The sequence below is a fragment of the Colletotrichum abscissum genome (genome assembly GCF_030869225.1).
Source record: "Colletotrichum abscissum strain IMI 504890 chromosome Unknown Scaffold_3.1, whole genome shotgun sequence".
NCBI lineage: Eukaryota > Fungi > Ascomycota > Sordariomycetes > Glomerellales > Glomerellaceae > Colletotrichum > Colletotrichum abscissum.
In genome coordinates, this window is record NW_026850209.1 from 778,947 (window position 1) to 795,008 (window position 16,062).

The 16,062-nt window shown below is 54.2% G+C and overlaps 4 protein-coding genes across 4 annotated transcripts; 1 reads left to right on the plus strand and 3 right to left on the minus strand.

The window, feature by feature from the left end:
• Positions 1–998: 998 nt before the first annotated feature.
• CABS01_01593 (uncharacterized protein) lies at positions 999–2,092 on the plus strand (the record flags this gene model as incomplete). Its single annotated transcript, XM_060534973.1, has 2 exons — positions 999–1,004; positions 1,076–2,092. 2 exons carry the CDS (start codon positions 999–1,001, stop codon positions 2,090–2,092), a joined length of 1,023 nt encoding a protein of 340 aa, XP_060398162.1.
• A 1,071-nt stretch (positions 2,093–3,163) lies between these two features.
• CABS01_01594 (methyltransferase) lies at positions 3,164–5,282 on the minus strand (the record flags this gene model as incomplete). The annotated part of the gene is made up of 10 exons (XM_060534974.1): positions 3,164–3,215; positions 3,284–3,718; positions 3,872–4,009; positions 4,113–4,150; positions 4,234–4,271; positions 4,361–4,490; positions 4,559–4,581; positions 4,664–4,749; positions 4,842–4,876; positions 4,971–5,282. 10 exons carry the CDS (start codon positions 5,280–5,282, stop codon positions 3,164–3,166), a joined length of 1,287 nt encoding a protein of 428 aa, XP_060398163.1.
• Positions 5,283–6,215: 933 nt separating this feature from the next.
• CABS01_01595 (uncharacterized protein) lies at positions 6,216–10,277 on the minus strand (the record flags this gene model as incomplete). The annotated part of the gene is made up of 2 exons (XM_060534975.1): positions 6,216–7,565; positions 7,617–10,277. 2 exons carry the CDS (start codon positions 10,275–10,277, stop codon positions 6,216–6,218), a joined length of 4,011 nt encoding a protein of 1,336 aa, XP_060398164.1.
• A 3,773-nt stretch (positions 10,278–14,050) lies between these two features.
• CABS01_01596 (uncharacterized protein) lies at positions 14,051–15,259 on the minus strand (the record flags this gene model as incomplete). Its single annotated transcript, XM_060534976.1, has 3 exons — positions 14,051–14,114; positions 14,646–14,762; positions 14,913–15,259. 3 exons carry the CDS (start codon positions 15,257–15,259, stop codon positions 14,051–14,053), a joined length of 528 nt encoding a protein of 175 aa, XP_060398165.1.
• Between the last annotated feature and the right edge of the window lie 803 nt (positions 15,260–16,062).

Consider the following 16,062-nt stretch of genomic DNA (forward strand, 5'->3'; position numbering starts at 1 on the left):
CCGTCGGCTCCACCCACTATCTGTTCCTATCTTGGAACTGGCCCACCACCTAACACTGCCTTACCTCACGGCAGCTACCCATCCACCCTGCTGCACCAGGGCGGGGGCCTTGTCAGCGGGTACGGGGAACAACGGAGACGTGAGCCAGGACCCAGCAAGCAGCAGTAGTAGTAACAGCAATAGCAGCAACCGACAGCGGCCAGCACACCACGGACCACGCAGCCAGAGAGATGAGTGGCAGACCACCACACACCCAGGAAGGCGTCACCTCTCACACCGGCGAGTCCTCGCACCTGCCGAGAGCTGCGACAGCACCGGGTGCCCAGCTCACGTCCCGCTCACTCCCGCTTCGTCAGGTCGTCTTAAACTCCCGTCCTTCGTCACCCCATCCCTCCCTTCCCTTTTTACCCCTCTGCTTCGACCACCCTACCATCGTTCAACTTCCCACACATACACCTCACTACAACGTTCGTCTTTTAGTAATGTCTGTCGACCAGATCACCTACTAGGCGCAACGCGTCTAGTCTCCGTTCATCCATCAGAACCAAATTGATCTACACGGTCAAGTCGATCCTTCCTTGCCTTATCTAAAGCAGGCAGGCTCCGGCTTCCATCGATACACAGACAACAATCTTCACACCGATTCATCATCATTCACTGCGACGCATCGCATGCGATTTATCCCGTCGACTTCGCTTTTACTTGACCATACCCTCGACTCCGAGTCACCGCTATTCCGATACCCGCAGACACCCCTATTTCGGTCCGGCGCGACTTCCAACTCCTGTGACATCATTTAGTCACGTTAACCTCCGGAATCCAACGGCTCCATCACAACAACTTGATTACGGCGCGACCCCGGCGATAAGCTCCCTGCATCGCCAGAACAATAGTTGAAGCGCTCGCGATCTACACATCAGTTGCGCGCCACTACAGAATATATCCCGACCAACATCCATCCCATCTCGGTCTCCCAGGCCGAACCTCAATCATCCAAGATGAAGGTGCGCATAACTTGCTGCAGCAGGCATGCTCCTTTGCAGCAGTCCATGACACCTGCTAACCCAGCTCGCAGTATCTCCCACTGCAAGATTTCGACGCCGTCACTGGCGCTCTAAACTTCAACACACCGGATTGCAACGTGACTGGCGGATGCGACCTCTATACGACCAAATCCACAGGTTCCGATAAGAAGCTTTACAAGAACATCGACAAAGACCTTAGTTCACAACATGCCGCGCTCCTCAAATTGGGCGCAAGCCTTTCACCGCCAGACCGCGAAGCCATGCTGGCAACATCTCCCAACATGCAAATGTTCTCACACTCGAGCGCGTTTGGCCCCTTATCAGAGCTCGCGAGTCGCCGGACATTTGCTTATCTGATTGCGACACTGAACGCGAGTCATCAACACTACGATTTCTCGCACGTTTTGAGGCCAGGCGACTTCAAGAAAGAAAGAAACCTGCGGAGAGTGATGGGGAATCTCGACTCAATCCTACAAAATGTCAGACCGCATGTTGAGGCACGGCCGGTCGAGCAGGCCACGTCTTCGGAGACCAAGCCGGTGTGGGGCCCACAATGCTGGTCCAAAATTGATAAGGAGATGCGCCTTAACGAATGCACAGTCTTCAGCTACAATCCGGACGTCGATCCTTTTGAGGAAGATGAGTCGGCAATCTGGGCTGCTCACTACTTCTTTTTCAACCGCGCGTTGAAGCGAGTCGCCTACCTCTACGTGCGCGTTGTCCCGGTCGTATCGTCCCAATCGCCGCGACTGCAACCGGCGCTTCCGGGTTCCGTCAAGCGGACGCGGAGTACCCAATTTGATGCACTGGCCGGCAACAAGCGCGCAAAATGCTGGCTAGGAGACCGCGACGCCGAGGTTGTGGCACCGTACGAAGATGACGAAGAACAAAGCGACGGCTTCCTCTGGAATCGGGGTGCCGATGGCGATCTGGTCCCGTTCTCTGATGACGACTACACCGAGGAGCGCTTCTACTACGACGAAGAGGACGATGATGAGAGCCTGTCTGACCGGAAGAGCCCGGTACGGCGGATGAGTGAGGACGTCGTGGCCCACATGGAGATCTAAAGAGGGCCACTCCACACTGGCGCATGACCTCTTCTCGCTACCCCGTTTCATCGCTGTGAGAGCGGATGGGTCTCTCGTTTCTCTGAGTTTATCAGCTGATGCTATCAGAGCCATGATGACGAAATGGGTCACTGATTCAACACCACTTATCGGCTCCGCACAACCGCTGAGTCACGACTACTCCTCTGCTGTGGAGTTGTCACGATTGTTTCGCAACATGGGCACACTTCAACGGCCCAGATTCAATGAGTCTACTTTTACATTATTTTTATTGACTACTTTTGCAGTTTGTTTCTCGTATTTTCTTCTCTGTGCTTTTCCTTGTCCTCGGACTTGTACGCTGGCGACTATTTTGCATGTTAGTTTTTGCACTTCTTTCCTACGGTTACGAATGGCGGCGGCGATACCCTCATGCTTTCTCGCCAGGTGGCGCTGGCTAGGAAATAGTACCAAACGGAGGGTTTAAGGGTAACATGGTGCATGCGGTTATCGGTCCTGGATGGCAGACAGGATCCGAACGGAGCGGCCGCGGGTGACAAATGGATCAAACTAGGAGTTTCTTGGTTTCGTGAGGTTCCTACAACGGTCGTGTGGCAACGACTTGTTTAGCGATAGGGACTGATGTTGGAGTTGGGCTTCGAAGGGCACATGCCAAAGGGAATGTTTTGCGATTGTTCTGGTTTACCGTAGTCTACATCGCGATGAATACGCAGTAGTAGTACGCAATGACGAAATGAGTAAAGCTCGTACACTTCTGTCTCTGGACGTAAGCCAATTTGTCTCAGTCTTTTCCTCCTTGCCTTACGTTGCCTGCCGTTTGCTGCTCCTTGACCAGGAGAGCACGCGGAGCTCAATACAGATATGGGCTCCTAGGATCCAGAGCAAAGCACGTTGAGAAACAACACGGCGATAATGCGAGCGATTGTAAATCTGTAAGTCAGACTCTTGTCCACTTTACCGCTCAACAGATGATTGTTTTGAGAATGACAAGACGAGGTAAATCATTTGTCATGTTGGAAGCTATCATGACTCCTTTGTCTAGGACTGCATAATTCCGAGGATATGCCAGGTTCACTGCGTAGTATCTTCCGTCTCCAACGGCTTCTGCGCATACACGTTGTAACTAAAGAGTCCATTAGCAACCACCATGACGAAGAAAGACAAAAAAGAAAAACTAAAAAAAAAACTCACATATCAAACATGGCATGAAAAGCCCCGAAAGCACCCGTCTTCAGCTCCCTCCTCACAGCCGCAGTCTCCACCAGGATCTCCTCCTGCGTCCGCCCCAACAGCTCCGAGAACAGCTTGAGCGAAAGCGCCTCGAGGCCGTCGATGGTGAGGATCAGGTTCATCATGCCCAGGTCCTTGTAGAACTGGTCTCTCGCCCAGGGGCCCAGGGGCGCCTTGACGCGGCGGGCGTGGACCGTCTCCGAGGGGAAGCCGCCCTGTCGCAAGAGGGAGGCGAGCGTCGGCGCCACGCCGGTGTCGCGGCCCATCCCTTTGCAGGCGCGGGCGAAGCCGGCCATCCAGCGGGCGGTGGCGGAGTCTTGGGAGAAGGTGTTGTCGTCGGAGTAGAATTGCGTGTTTACGTCTTGGAATTCGACCCAGCCTCCTGGGTTTAGGTGGCTGTTTTGTTTGTTTTGTGGTGTTAGTCGGGTCTCTCTCCGCTGCCACCTGGTTCGTACAGTACTCTAGGAAAGGGGGGGCTTTCCAACCACCCTGAGGACGAGAGGACGGGAGGATGGGAGGACGGGAAGAAAGGGACGAGGAAAGACGTACTCGAATATGTTCTTGATCAGGCCGGGCCAGTCCTTGATGGAGGCGACCATGTACCGGCACATGACGAAGTCGTATTTCCTGTTGCCGACCCACGGGCTTTCGACGTCGTCAATTTCGAATTTGACGTTTGGAGGGACCCTTTTTTTGGATCATGTTAGTAAAAGTGGGCGCTGACACTCTCTCATGATCATGAGGTCTTGATGCTGAGTACTAGGGGAGGACGGGTAAGAGGATATCATACCATTCTGGCTGGATGGGACTCAGATCAATGCCGAGAACCTGAACCTCCTCGTCAGTAAGGCTACCACGAAGTTTACCACCGAATGGTGAAAGACTTGGTCAAAGTAGACCAGGTTCTATACCTCTGCGTTCTCAAAGACGTCGCCCATTTCCACGGCCCCTAAACACGAACGTGCAAAACTCAGCAAGCAGATCTCAACGACGACCCTCGGAACGGAGAAGAGGAGAGGAGGGGTGTTCACGACATACACAGTCCGGTCCCAGTCCCGATATCGAGGATCCTCTGCACCTTTTCCTTCTTCAGCGGCGCGTTATACAGCCTGCTCCCAATCGCCTTGACCATCATCGCATGGGCCAGATCGAGCCTATCCATCTCAGACTAGAAAGGAGTCAGCCGACGGCTCTTGTTGGCTATGTGGATGACTACGGGGGTAGCTTTCTCAGTACCTCATCATTAGGGAATTTATACGCTACGCATTACACCTTCAGTCAGAATACCATGTGCAAGCGACTAAAAGTGACGGAAAAGATGGGGAAAAAAGATTAACTGACATCCTGGTCGGAAAGCATGATAGCGACGTCCGTATTCGATGGGGTAATCTACGACGCTCGAGGATAACGAGGCGGTGTAACTCGAGCTAAACCAGAGGGGAAGCTTCATTTAGTAAAGGCAAAAAGGGGTAGCCCAGTTGGAAACGAGCTACAGAAGAGGCACCAAGATGATACGCACATGCGGTCATCAGCTGTAGAAGAACCCTCTGTGAACTAAAGCCCCAATATCAGCTTTCATGTTCATTCTTATGATTGAGCGGAAACCCCAATGGTGAGCATTGTTCAGAATCAAGAGAAGAAAACGGACGTTGCCTTCATCCTCATCAGGTTCGAGAGGCGCCGGCGCCGGGCTCGGCGGGTCGTTGTCGTTGGTTACCGGAGCTGGCGCTGCCGCCGCCGCCGCCGGCACAGGAGCATCACCAGCCGGAGCCGTTCCCGGTGCGGGGTTAGCAGCAGTGGTAGCTAACGGGACGGTGGAAGAAGGCTCAGCCATGATTGTGCGATTCCCTGTTGCTACGGATGGTCGTGGCTTGTAACAACAAAAAAAGAAATGGGCTCGTTCCCGCCTATGTGCGAGTCGTCCTGGGGGCGTGAGTTCTGGACTTCTAAAGTGCCCCATAGGCGTGGCGGCGGGAGAGCACCGTTTTGTAGAGTTGTACTCCGTAGTGGGAACGAATCCCCATTAATTCGCGGAACATGGGGGGAGGCTGTGGCTTCGTACACTAGTCCATAGAAAACGCTCCGCCGCTCCGCGACATCCTTGGGTGTGTTGAGTCTTTCGTCCTGTCCGGCGTTGCAGAACTCACCGATGGAGACAGACGTCCGGTACTGGCAATTCGTCAGTGTAACCCTCCCGCAGCGGTCCAAACGGGCTCAACGAAGCTGGGGCCAATGGGATTCAATCGCTTCAGGTCACCCCCGGCCTGCCAGTCGACGAGTGCATGATTAGCACCATGTTGAAGACTATCAAGTCTGCGGACAGGGCCCACCATCCACCCCTGCCCTGGCAATCGCCAGTATCTACTGTGTAAGGGTCAATTGTCCTTTGACTTACCAAATCTCAATCCCAAGCCATGATTTAACAACATTGAGAGAAGAAATATGAGAGAAGCATGTTTTGTATTGTTGACCGCTTTTGCGTATCTAACTAAGAGTGCTTCCAGACTCGTCTTTCGCTGCCCAAGTGAACTGTCAAGAGTCCATCAAGGATCCTATTATCCAAAGAAAACGATGCCAAAGACTACCTGAGAGTCCTTGATCGAGACCGCTCAAGAAATGAACAAAATCCTATCCCATCTTTGGGAAGAGTGGTATCAAAACATGGAGCGCGAGGCACGAGTGTGTAGAAACAAAAAGGTAGAACCAAACAGAGCAACCCGGGCTCGGCCGTGTGCCGTATTTCCCCTCGGTACAACCATGACCAGGTGACAGATTTCTTGCGTGACAATAAGACGAACAGACGCTATATGGTTGTTTTAATTTTCTCCATACTTGATAGAGAGGTCGTGATCTTCATTCAGGTCGTGGCTTCGCGCCGGTGCGGCTTGGGCAACTAAGCCAAGTTCGACTTCTTCCGGCGACCAAACATTTTGGAAAAGCTGCTACCGCTGCTTTGTTGCTGAGGCTCTCCGGTAGCGGCACGGGCCGCAGGCGTCATCTGTGGCGGCTCGGAGCTGCGAAGGAATGAGGCCAGGTCGTTGGTGCGGCTCGTGGACGAAACGGCCTCCCTTGGCTCAAACTTCTTCATCGGCACGCGTCCCGAGGAATGCATGGCTCCACGGCTGGCAGTAGCGTCAGAAGCCCCGTACTTGTCCTGACCAGGAGCGTTGACTTGAATTGGAACGTGACCATGTGCACCTCCAGCGCGGCTGTTCAAGGACCGACTGTCAACCTTGGCTGGTTTTGCGCTGTTGGATCCCGCACTGCTGTCCTTCCTGGAGAAGCGTCCAATAAGACTAGGAGCGCTCGCCTTCCTCTTGGGAACGTTGTGAGGGGCGGCAGCGGGTTCGGGCGGCGGCGAGTAGTTCTTCAAAAAGTCGGCCAGGCTCTCTTCCTTCTTTGGCGGAGGCCGGACAGCTTGCGCGTAATCCTCCTCATCTTCATCGCTAAGGTCGATGGCGTACGGATCGCGCACGCGACGTCTCGTGCGCTTGGGCATCATTTCGTCGTCATCAAAGCCGTTGCCACTGGGACGATTCTTGAGAAGAGCGCTCTGGGAGTTGATCGACGACTGTACAGAGGGCTGGGTGATATCCGTCACGTTGGTCGACGCTTGACTGTATCGAATGTCTGGCAAGCTGGCATCAACAGCTTTGCCACCCACAGCACCCGACATCTGGTCAGAATCCATCGTTGTCCGGAATGGAGCCACTGTTCGAGGAATACGGGGATTGCTCGAGCTAGGCGGTCCTCGTCGGATGAAATCGATTAGGTCCGAGTTATCCTCGCGATTGTCGACGGCAGCATCCCGCGCTTGTAGTCGTGGCCGGTTGTTCGATGATGAGATGCGTCTCGAATCCAAGCTGTGTTTCACAGGCGGCGGTGGGCCGCTGACGTTCCGTAAGGGTGCAGGACCGTTGTCAGCTGTCGGGCCGGTAGACCTGATGAAGTCGGCAAAATCGTTCATCGCAGTGTCGCGGGGTACCCGAGCGTCTCTCGCCTGTGGACCGCCGGTACGCGACCGAGTGAGGGTTGTGCTAGGAGGTGCCTTCGGAACGAAACCTTTGTTCTTGGCTTCGGGTGGGTGCGAGTTCAAGCCGGTTGCGCGGCTGACAGACATGGTCCTTCGGATATCGATTCCAGAGACAGACCTGTTGCGTTCGCCGTTCAAGGCCGTGCGGGCGTCTTCGCTCCTCCTCGACTTGGGTCCAACTACCGGACTTGCGCTTTGTGCACGGTTTCCCTACATAACCATTAGTGGATGCCATGGAGGCAATTAAGAAACACAACTCACATCAATGTCACGCATGCTCTCCGGCGTAAGCGTGTACTGGATGGTCTGGTCACTCTGAATGAGCTCCTCAAAGTTACGAGCGAGGTTATCGGCACGGCCGGAAGCCTTGCTATCTTCAGAAGTCCTGACGGCTCGGATCTTGCCCGTGCTCGAAGAGCCAGAGGAGCCGGAGGTTCGCAGGTGCCTGGGGCGATCGGGGGAGTCGCGTCCAGCAGCAGCAGATCGCTCAACAGTCACGACTCCGATGCTCGCCGCTGGGGAGTGAGTTCCATTGGCTGACCGACCACCACTGCGGTCAGTCACGTTTGGCGTCGTGTGAGACCGATGGCGTGGCGAAGGTTCCTCGGCGATAGGCCCGTTGTTGTGCGTGTCCCTCAAGATGGTGACTTTAGTGGCGGATGAAGTGTGATCGCGACGAGGTGACCCTGTGCGTTGGGAAGAATTGAAAATAGCCTGGGAAGACCTGATTGCAGGAGTACCGGCTGTGGGCGTTGGTATTGACGCAGCCGATGTTAGCCGTGAAGGTTGAGCTTGGGCATCCTCGTCAACTTCTGAGATGGACTCGTTTGTGTTTTGTCTCCGAGACAACTTCTCAACGGGAGACCGAGTACGCGGTGTCGAGGTTGATGACCGAATAATGGTTTCAATCTCTACTGGCTTGGGCTTCGGCTTCTCTTCGATGATGGGTGGTGTTACGCGAGAAACACTGTTGGCACGGGAGAGGCTGGCCTGCTGAGAGCGGTCAGAAGCGTCAACCGAAGACGCTCTGGAGCCGGTCACAGGGCTCTTAGGCCCGTGAACGTCAACAACGCGAGCTGAGTGGACGCTAGGTGTTCTTTGCAACAACTTTGGAGCGACCACGACAGGTTTGCCGGAGTCGGAGATGCTCGGAGAGCTACGCCCAGCGATGGAAACTCTAGAGGAGGTGCAGATTTCTGGTTCCTCGGTAAAATCGTCGATATCGCCACTTTCTTCTGCTGATCGAGTCTCCTTCTGTGGTGGCTTGCCTGTGGAAGCAACAGCAACTGTGGTCGCTGCGGATGCCGCAGTCGCGACGGCAGGGGCGACAACTTGTGAGATGCGATTAGGGTTGCGAGGCTTCGGCTCAGGGGCTTCGTCAGAGACTGGCTTTGACTCTTCTTCCCGAGTCTCAGCCGGCCCTTGCTCTACGATCGGCTTAGTGAACTCGTCTGGGGTTGGCAGCGTCTCGGTTGGCTGGGCTTCCACAGCCTCTGTAGAAATTTCCTTCTCTGGAATGCCGACCTGCTCATCAACCAAACCAGTCTCAATTGGCTCAGCCCGGGCGCGTTTGACAATTGGAGAGGTGTAAGGGGAGGGCGAAGGGGTCGGCAAGGAATTTGAGCGCTTGCGAGTCGAGGGAGCAGTTGGCGTGTGAGGTTGAGACATTGTGGGGGTGGGCAAATCATTGCTGGGCTGGGAAGTAAAGATCATCAGGCTCTTCGGCCGCTGCGCCGCCGGCTCGTCTTCACCTTCATGATCCGACTCCTCGTCGTCGCTGTAGGAAGCCAATCCCGGTACTTCGATCTCATCGACATCGCGATCCCCCATCGGCAGAGGGATGGCCGATGCTTTCACGTATTCCTCTACGTCGTCGATCTCGGGTTCCTCGATTGGGGCTTCTTGAATTCCGAGGCCCTTTGCAGGGAGCGCGATCTCGCGGGCCTCCGGAGTACTGGATTGTCTGGGATGACCGGAAGAATTGCGCGAAAAGGGGCGCGATTCCAGAGTAGGAGAGCGCAACCTCTTCTTCCATGCCCGCCAAAGTCTACCAAGAGTCCTGTCAAGTGCGACCCGTTCCATGTCCAGCTCCTCAACCACAATCCTGTCAGCAACATCGGCAATGCTCTTTGCGCCCTCCTTGGGCTCCTTCTCGAACTTCGCTCGTAGACGGTGGTATGCGGCTTGGCCGGCAATGACCAGGGCTTGTTCGCCCATGTATTCGAGGATTGACGTCAAGAAAATAGCGACCGCAGGGGATATGACTTCGGGGCCGCGCTCATCCATGGCAGGCTTGAGATTTTCCTGCTCCATGTAGTAGTCTTCGTCTTCCTCCTCCATGTCACCGAGCGACGAGTACACCATGCACCTCAGCCGCGTCCGCTTCCAAACAAGTTCCAAGTCCCAGTCCCTCTGCGAGGACGGACTTTGCGACTGGATCAGGTCATCCTCATCACCTCCGCCAAGGTACTCCCGCAGCTCCTCATCAGCCTGATTAATAGCATCTTTGGCGAGTTTTGGTTTCAAGACTTCGGACACAGCTGGTCGCAGGGCGGCAAGAGTCGTTGCGCGGGAGGCAGACAAAAAGTTGAAGAGGAGCTGGTCGAGGAAGCTATTCACCAATTGCAGCGCAGCTGTCGACACCAAAGCCGTCTCTCCTGCGGGTTCGATTCCATGTTGATCGTACCAGGTATCTGCGTGACTATCGTGATCGTTGGTGACGATCTGAGAAGCGGCCGAGGCGGCAATGAAGGCGGGTTCGGGTGATACGGAGAGAGGAGGCGACATCAGGCCAGCGCTCATAATGGTGGAAGGGCGATCGCTCGACACGCTCTGGGTGCGCGACCTCGTCTGGAATTGGGGCGAAGAGAGACTAGAAGTTGGTAGCGACACAGCGGTCGGATCAGCACTTGTGTTGGCCATGTTTGCTGGAAGTCCGGGTCTATAAGTCGAGGAAACCAATACTGCAGGTCTCCTGGGCCCGGGTGAGACCACAGGAGATTAGATTGAGGCGACACAAATATTGGTAAAGGTAGTATTCTCGCGAGCGAATGACGATGGGTCCTTTCAAGTGATCTCGGAAGTATTGACAGGCGTTTGCGACTATTACAGAAATGATAACGCGAAAGGGAAGGCTAGGAGGGTATGACGGATGGCTGCGCAAGTTGAGTTGTTAGCCAAGTTGTTTCTTGTCAATCGAGCAGTGGACGGCGATTGCAGAGCTGAAACACCTGGTCCACGTTCGCATGGCAGTGAAGGACCTGGGTGTGATCCACTTGGGGGGTAGAGGTAGACAGAGATTCATGCGTGGTAACCACGTCTTGCAGAACGTGTGGCACTGACGAAGAGACTGTGTCGGGGGTGGGAGTGGGAGTGGAAAATCGGGTGAAATGGTTCGGTACGAAGTATCGGCGTGGCAGAGACGATCAATCCGTATAAGAGCTGAGGAGGTTGCCGTGCAGTCCAGGGGAACGAGGAAGACGCGGTCCTTGGCTCGACCGGGGCGACGAACGGGTGACTGAGTTTCGACGCAGGCAGGCGAACATGGGGGTATGTTGAGTTTGGAGAGGCAGTACAGTATCCGTTGATGGGAACTTTGCTTGATGTGCTGGCCAGGAGACGGCGGCGCGAAGGGCTGGGTGTGCACAGGTGGGTGTGGAAGGACCGGGAAGGTACAGACGAAAGAGACTCGCAACAAACGTACCTGACGCTGAGTGCGACGGTGATGCAAGAAAGTTTCTGTCCGGACAGGTGACGATGATAGCAGGGCGTGTTGGAAGTAGTAGAGGGCCGATTGGTATATGTAGCGATGGTGGATATAAGCTGAGATTCAACAACGAGAGCAGAAAGGTGGTATGGATATCATGCGACCAGCGGAGGTATGGCCAGCTCGAAACGTAGATGTTGGGGAGAAGAAAGTTGCGGTGGAGGAGGAGGAGGAGAGTCGGAGCTGAGCTGAGCGTTAGGTTGGCAATGGAGAAAAGAAGATGACCCAGGTGTGAAATGAGGTCTGTCTGGGGAGGTGGAGGAGAGAAGAAGCCGGTACAGCAAGCGCGGCAGGTTGAGACTTGGTTGACAGAGAGCGAGAGACTCGAGAGTGGTGCTCGAGAAAGAAAGAGAGTGAGAGAGAGAGAGAGAAGCCGATGCGCATGAGCCACCAGCCAGACAGACCAAGACAAGCCAAAGAAAACGGACGACGAACTGAGGCCAGGAGGACGAGTTGCGACCAGGACGGAAGAGGAAGTCTTGGGAAGCTTAGTGCAAAGGGTGTATTTTTTTTTTGTGTCGCGCGCCGCCTTGGAGATGGTGGTGTTAGTGCAGGTGGGCAGAGTGCATTGGAAGTGACATAGCCAGTGGAGGCAGGCGTGGCAGGGTAAGTACCTAAGTATCCATACCTGAGCACCTCAGCATGCAGTCTGTAGGAAGGTACCTGGCTAAAATTTGATGCTAGGCAATATTTAGATGTCCATTTTGGGCCGGGATAGATGCACCTCAAGACTACGGAGTAATACTGTCTGAACGAATACACAGTACTTATTATTTGTCGGGTGTGGTTCACGTTGTGTGGTCGTGGGTGAATATCGCGGTGTGGGAATCATGAAAGGGCAAAGAACAGGTAGAAGCTCTGGGCAATTCATTTCAATCTGGGCTCTGTTCCCCTCCTCGTGCGGCGTGCGGCGTGCCCCTGAGCTGGAGGTGTGGGAAAAGTGCGGGAGGGGAGGTGAGGCTTGGCTCCTGGAGGACAGACAGTGGAGCGTGGAGTGGTTCCGTCCCTGAGGTGTCGAGATGTGGGCGATGGATGATCCAATGCATCTGAGCACGAGAGGAAAGATGCCCACCATTCAGGTACCAAGCATCTGAGGCAAGCCGAATGTGCTGTGTTCCTCGGGTGGTCAGGTACGGGCTAAGGTATATGCATGCATGCAAAGTCCAGGGGTACAAAAAGCGAGCAAGCGAGCCGTCCTTCCCTTCCCCGTGCGGTGTGCAGCGTGGTCCCCCTCCCCAAGGGACCCAATTGCTTTCGGACGATGGTCAAATGTTTGGGATGGTGGGGCAGAATGCTGCAAAAGAAGGACTCATGGAAAAGAAGGTGAAGACGAAGCGTCAAAAGCCCAAGGTACATTACCTAAAGTACCTTATCCGGGAAGTGACAACCCGCCGCAGGTGCCTCTTCACTATTCAAAGCTCGGGGCAAGTACAAAAGTACGTCAGGTAAGGTACATGACACCTCATGGAACCTTCCCGTCCTGTCTTGCTTTGCCTCGACAATCTTGGGCAGGTGGAAAGTGCAAACATCTTTCATACCTACCTTACCTAAGGCAGGTAACATAAGTACCTCCCACCTTCTCTCTCAAGTCTGGGCAGACAGAACGCGCTCAAGATAAAACTTCAAGAACGGTTACAACAGGTTGTAAAACACCCGCTCGCGTTCTCGATTCTCTACTACCGTGTGTCTCACTGCGAGGCTCAGAGACGTCAGCGGGAGGGAACCAAGACGGGGCTAGCGTCTCGCGTCTCCAAGAAAGGTCTCGTCGCGGTCGTTGTCTCCAGCATGATGGGATGGTTTCGGTGACATCTGCTCATTGCCCACTGTCGAGCCCCTTGCAGTGTGGAGGAAGAAATGGAATCAATGGATGACAGGAGGAAGCCTGGAAGAGTTTCCATCCAAGACTTCCCGGCGAAAAGAGGACCCTGGGACCTGCACAAGACTGGGGTGGCTGGCACTCGTCATGATTTGTGTACTCAGATGCGAAAGTCAAAGGCCAAATATCTATCCGTATGTGTCCGTGTAAACCACGATAAAAGAGGCTCTGATCCGAACAGGTAAATGAAATGCATCTCTCTTGGCCGGCAATCTGTCTATGTTGTATCATTTTCGTCCTAGCCAGATTCAAATTTGCCTGCGCCTCTTGTTGTGCAACAAGTCTGCGATTATCGAAAATACTTGATGGATTCGTCAACCCCGGGTCCCTGCCCAGGCAATCAAGCACCCCCCGTGTTGGCCCCTTTTTTGATGTTCCTGGTAGATGAGATATGGACCGGTGACCCGTCGTCGACGAAACAACCATTGCCAGACGGGTATCGGGGTTCCTGTCTCGAAACGATGCCAGATACTACTGACTACGGTGAATCCTCTGCGAGGTTTACCCTTCGAAGCCTTCACACCAATATGCGCGCATACCTAGCTTGTTCGTGCGGATACGGAGCCCACGGTCAAAATCGTCCTAGCGAGAGCGACATTGAACCAACTACCTTGCGGAAAGGGGCAAGGTAAGTCCACGTCGAGATGAGAGAAAGGGAAGGGGGCAAAGGGTAAAAAAAAAGTCTCCGACTGCGAAGAGCCGGACGAATCGGTAGAAAATGAGCTCACGTCGTGCTGGTCTGCTGTTGCAGGGATATAGATGCAAGGTCGCAAACAGAGTGGATTCTTATGGTTTCTCAGTTAATTAGACGCAAAGGGACCCTGACCCTGAACCCTGTCTCTTTCTTGCTCTTGAGTCTTGGCCCGACTCCCCTGCTGCCGCCTGCCGTGCGACATCCTCGTCTTCCGTCTAGACCGTCGGGGTCGTGATCGTGGTCTGCCTTTTACGACAAAGTCAGGTGCCCAGTTGTACGGATACTCGTAGCTATACGTATATATCCCCATCAAACGGGAGCTTCTCGGTCGAAAATCGCGCCAGACCTTTGGGTCCGATTTACACATCATGCCGGCATCCAGTAGACTTCAATCCGATAGTCTTGTCCTGGGTCTCGTCTTGCCTGTTCAACGTCAGTCAAACAAACACAACATCACCAACTTGAGTGTCCGCAGAGGGTCGTATCAGTCGCAGCGATCATGAGTCCAGGAAAGAGGTTCCCACCGACAGGTGGAGAGATCCACTTCCACACGCGACGCATCCTGGCGCGCAGAACAGTGCCAAATACGGAGGTTCACGGTCGGACTTACACAGTATACTTTGTGCCAACCTCACGTTGCACCACCAATTCATCTTCCCCGCGGTTAGCGACAAAGAGACGAAGCCATCGCCAGCGATGGTTCCTTCCGTTATTGGTTCCAAAAGCTGAAATGACATACGTTGGGCGGACGTTACTTCGATCAGTATCAAAGGACAACACGAGGCGTCACATTCCTCTTGTTCCCAGCACCAGTGTCAACACGCCTTAGTGTAGCCGTGTCGTTCCTCAACCGACACGGCAGCCATCACTCTCAAGATTCAACATCCCGAGACATCATCGTCTGCAACTCTGCTTCAATCGCCTCGCATAGCATAACGGCTTGTCGTGGCGTACCAGCTTACTTCCCTCTTGGCTTCTGCCTGCATCTTGAAGCCCCTCTCATCAATGATCTCCATGGCATTCATCAGGCCATCTGGCGGAATGACTCGTTTCTTCTTTCTGGTGTTGACACTGCAGAAGCAAGATTGAGAGTGTTGCATTTTCTTTCTTACTCGTGCGCGAGCATGTACATCAAGCCACAAAGCCCACTCTTCGGCCGGGTCTCTCTACGGCAGGCAGGAAAAAGAAACAACTCATCTACCTAAACCTCAGATTAGCTACCGCACACAATCCTCCTTGGTTTCCACCATACCGGTATGCCTCTTCGATGGCGGGGATACAAACTCGGTCAGCAAGCCCAGATCTTGCATCACGTTGCTCATGTACACGGCTTTCGACACATACAGTGCAACCGTCACATCGTCTCGCAGTCTGCGACGTGCCATCGTCCTTCTGCTAAGTGGTCTCCAGCCTGCTTGAAGCGTTTTCAATGGCCCTCTCCAGACTCTCCTGCACCTCTGCGGCCCTATCAGCATGTCTTTCCAGAAATCCGGCCCTTTTGGCTGCTCATGCTGGTGGACTTCGAGACGAGTCCACGGAAACAACTCTTTCCATGATCCTGTCAGCATCGGTTACATCAAGAATAGCCCCGCCAACGTGCAGCCCGCCAGCAAGACTTGCCGGAGCGACGAAACGAAACGAGCGGACAGAGCCGGGTTGTCGCGCATTCCAAACGGGGTCACAGTTCTCAGACCTCTCGATTAAATATCAGGTGAAAGCCAAGACTCAAGAGTCAACGCAAGGATGAAACTCCCGCGGCCGTTGCATGAGCAAACAGAGACCCAGTTCTCCCAGCCGCCTCTTCACTTTCTATTGTCGAGAGCTGATCGCACGCGGCACGCAGCGCGCACGAATGCTTGACTTTTATCATGCCAGATGATGATGGGACGAATAACCCTGCATCGTCGCGCTACTGATGGTTTCTTCACGTCCGAGCTACAAGCTACGTTACCGACATCGGGGTTTAATTGTCAAAGAGTCGAGTCAATCTCGACGCTCCAGCACTGGAAATCGTGACCACGGCCCACTCTGGATGCCAAAGTCGCAATTCCCAATGGACGCACCATTACCTTCTCGCACAGACAAGGGGCCAGAGGACGACTGACATTCGTCAATCTGAGATGCCAACGATCACGCCGATGAAGCGCGAACCGATGGCAGTCGTTGAGGAGCAGAATTACTGCACATCACACACTGTGACCCTTAGGTTGACGCAATGCTTGGAAACAATCCCACATTTGAGCGTCCAGACACTCCAAAGCTATAACATCTCGGCCAGTCACAGTAGTACACGATGATACTCCGAGACTCTCCATTTCTACACTCTCCACCTACTGGAGCCAGAGCAATCAATCTGCTGGCGTAGTGTACA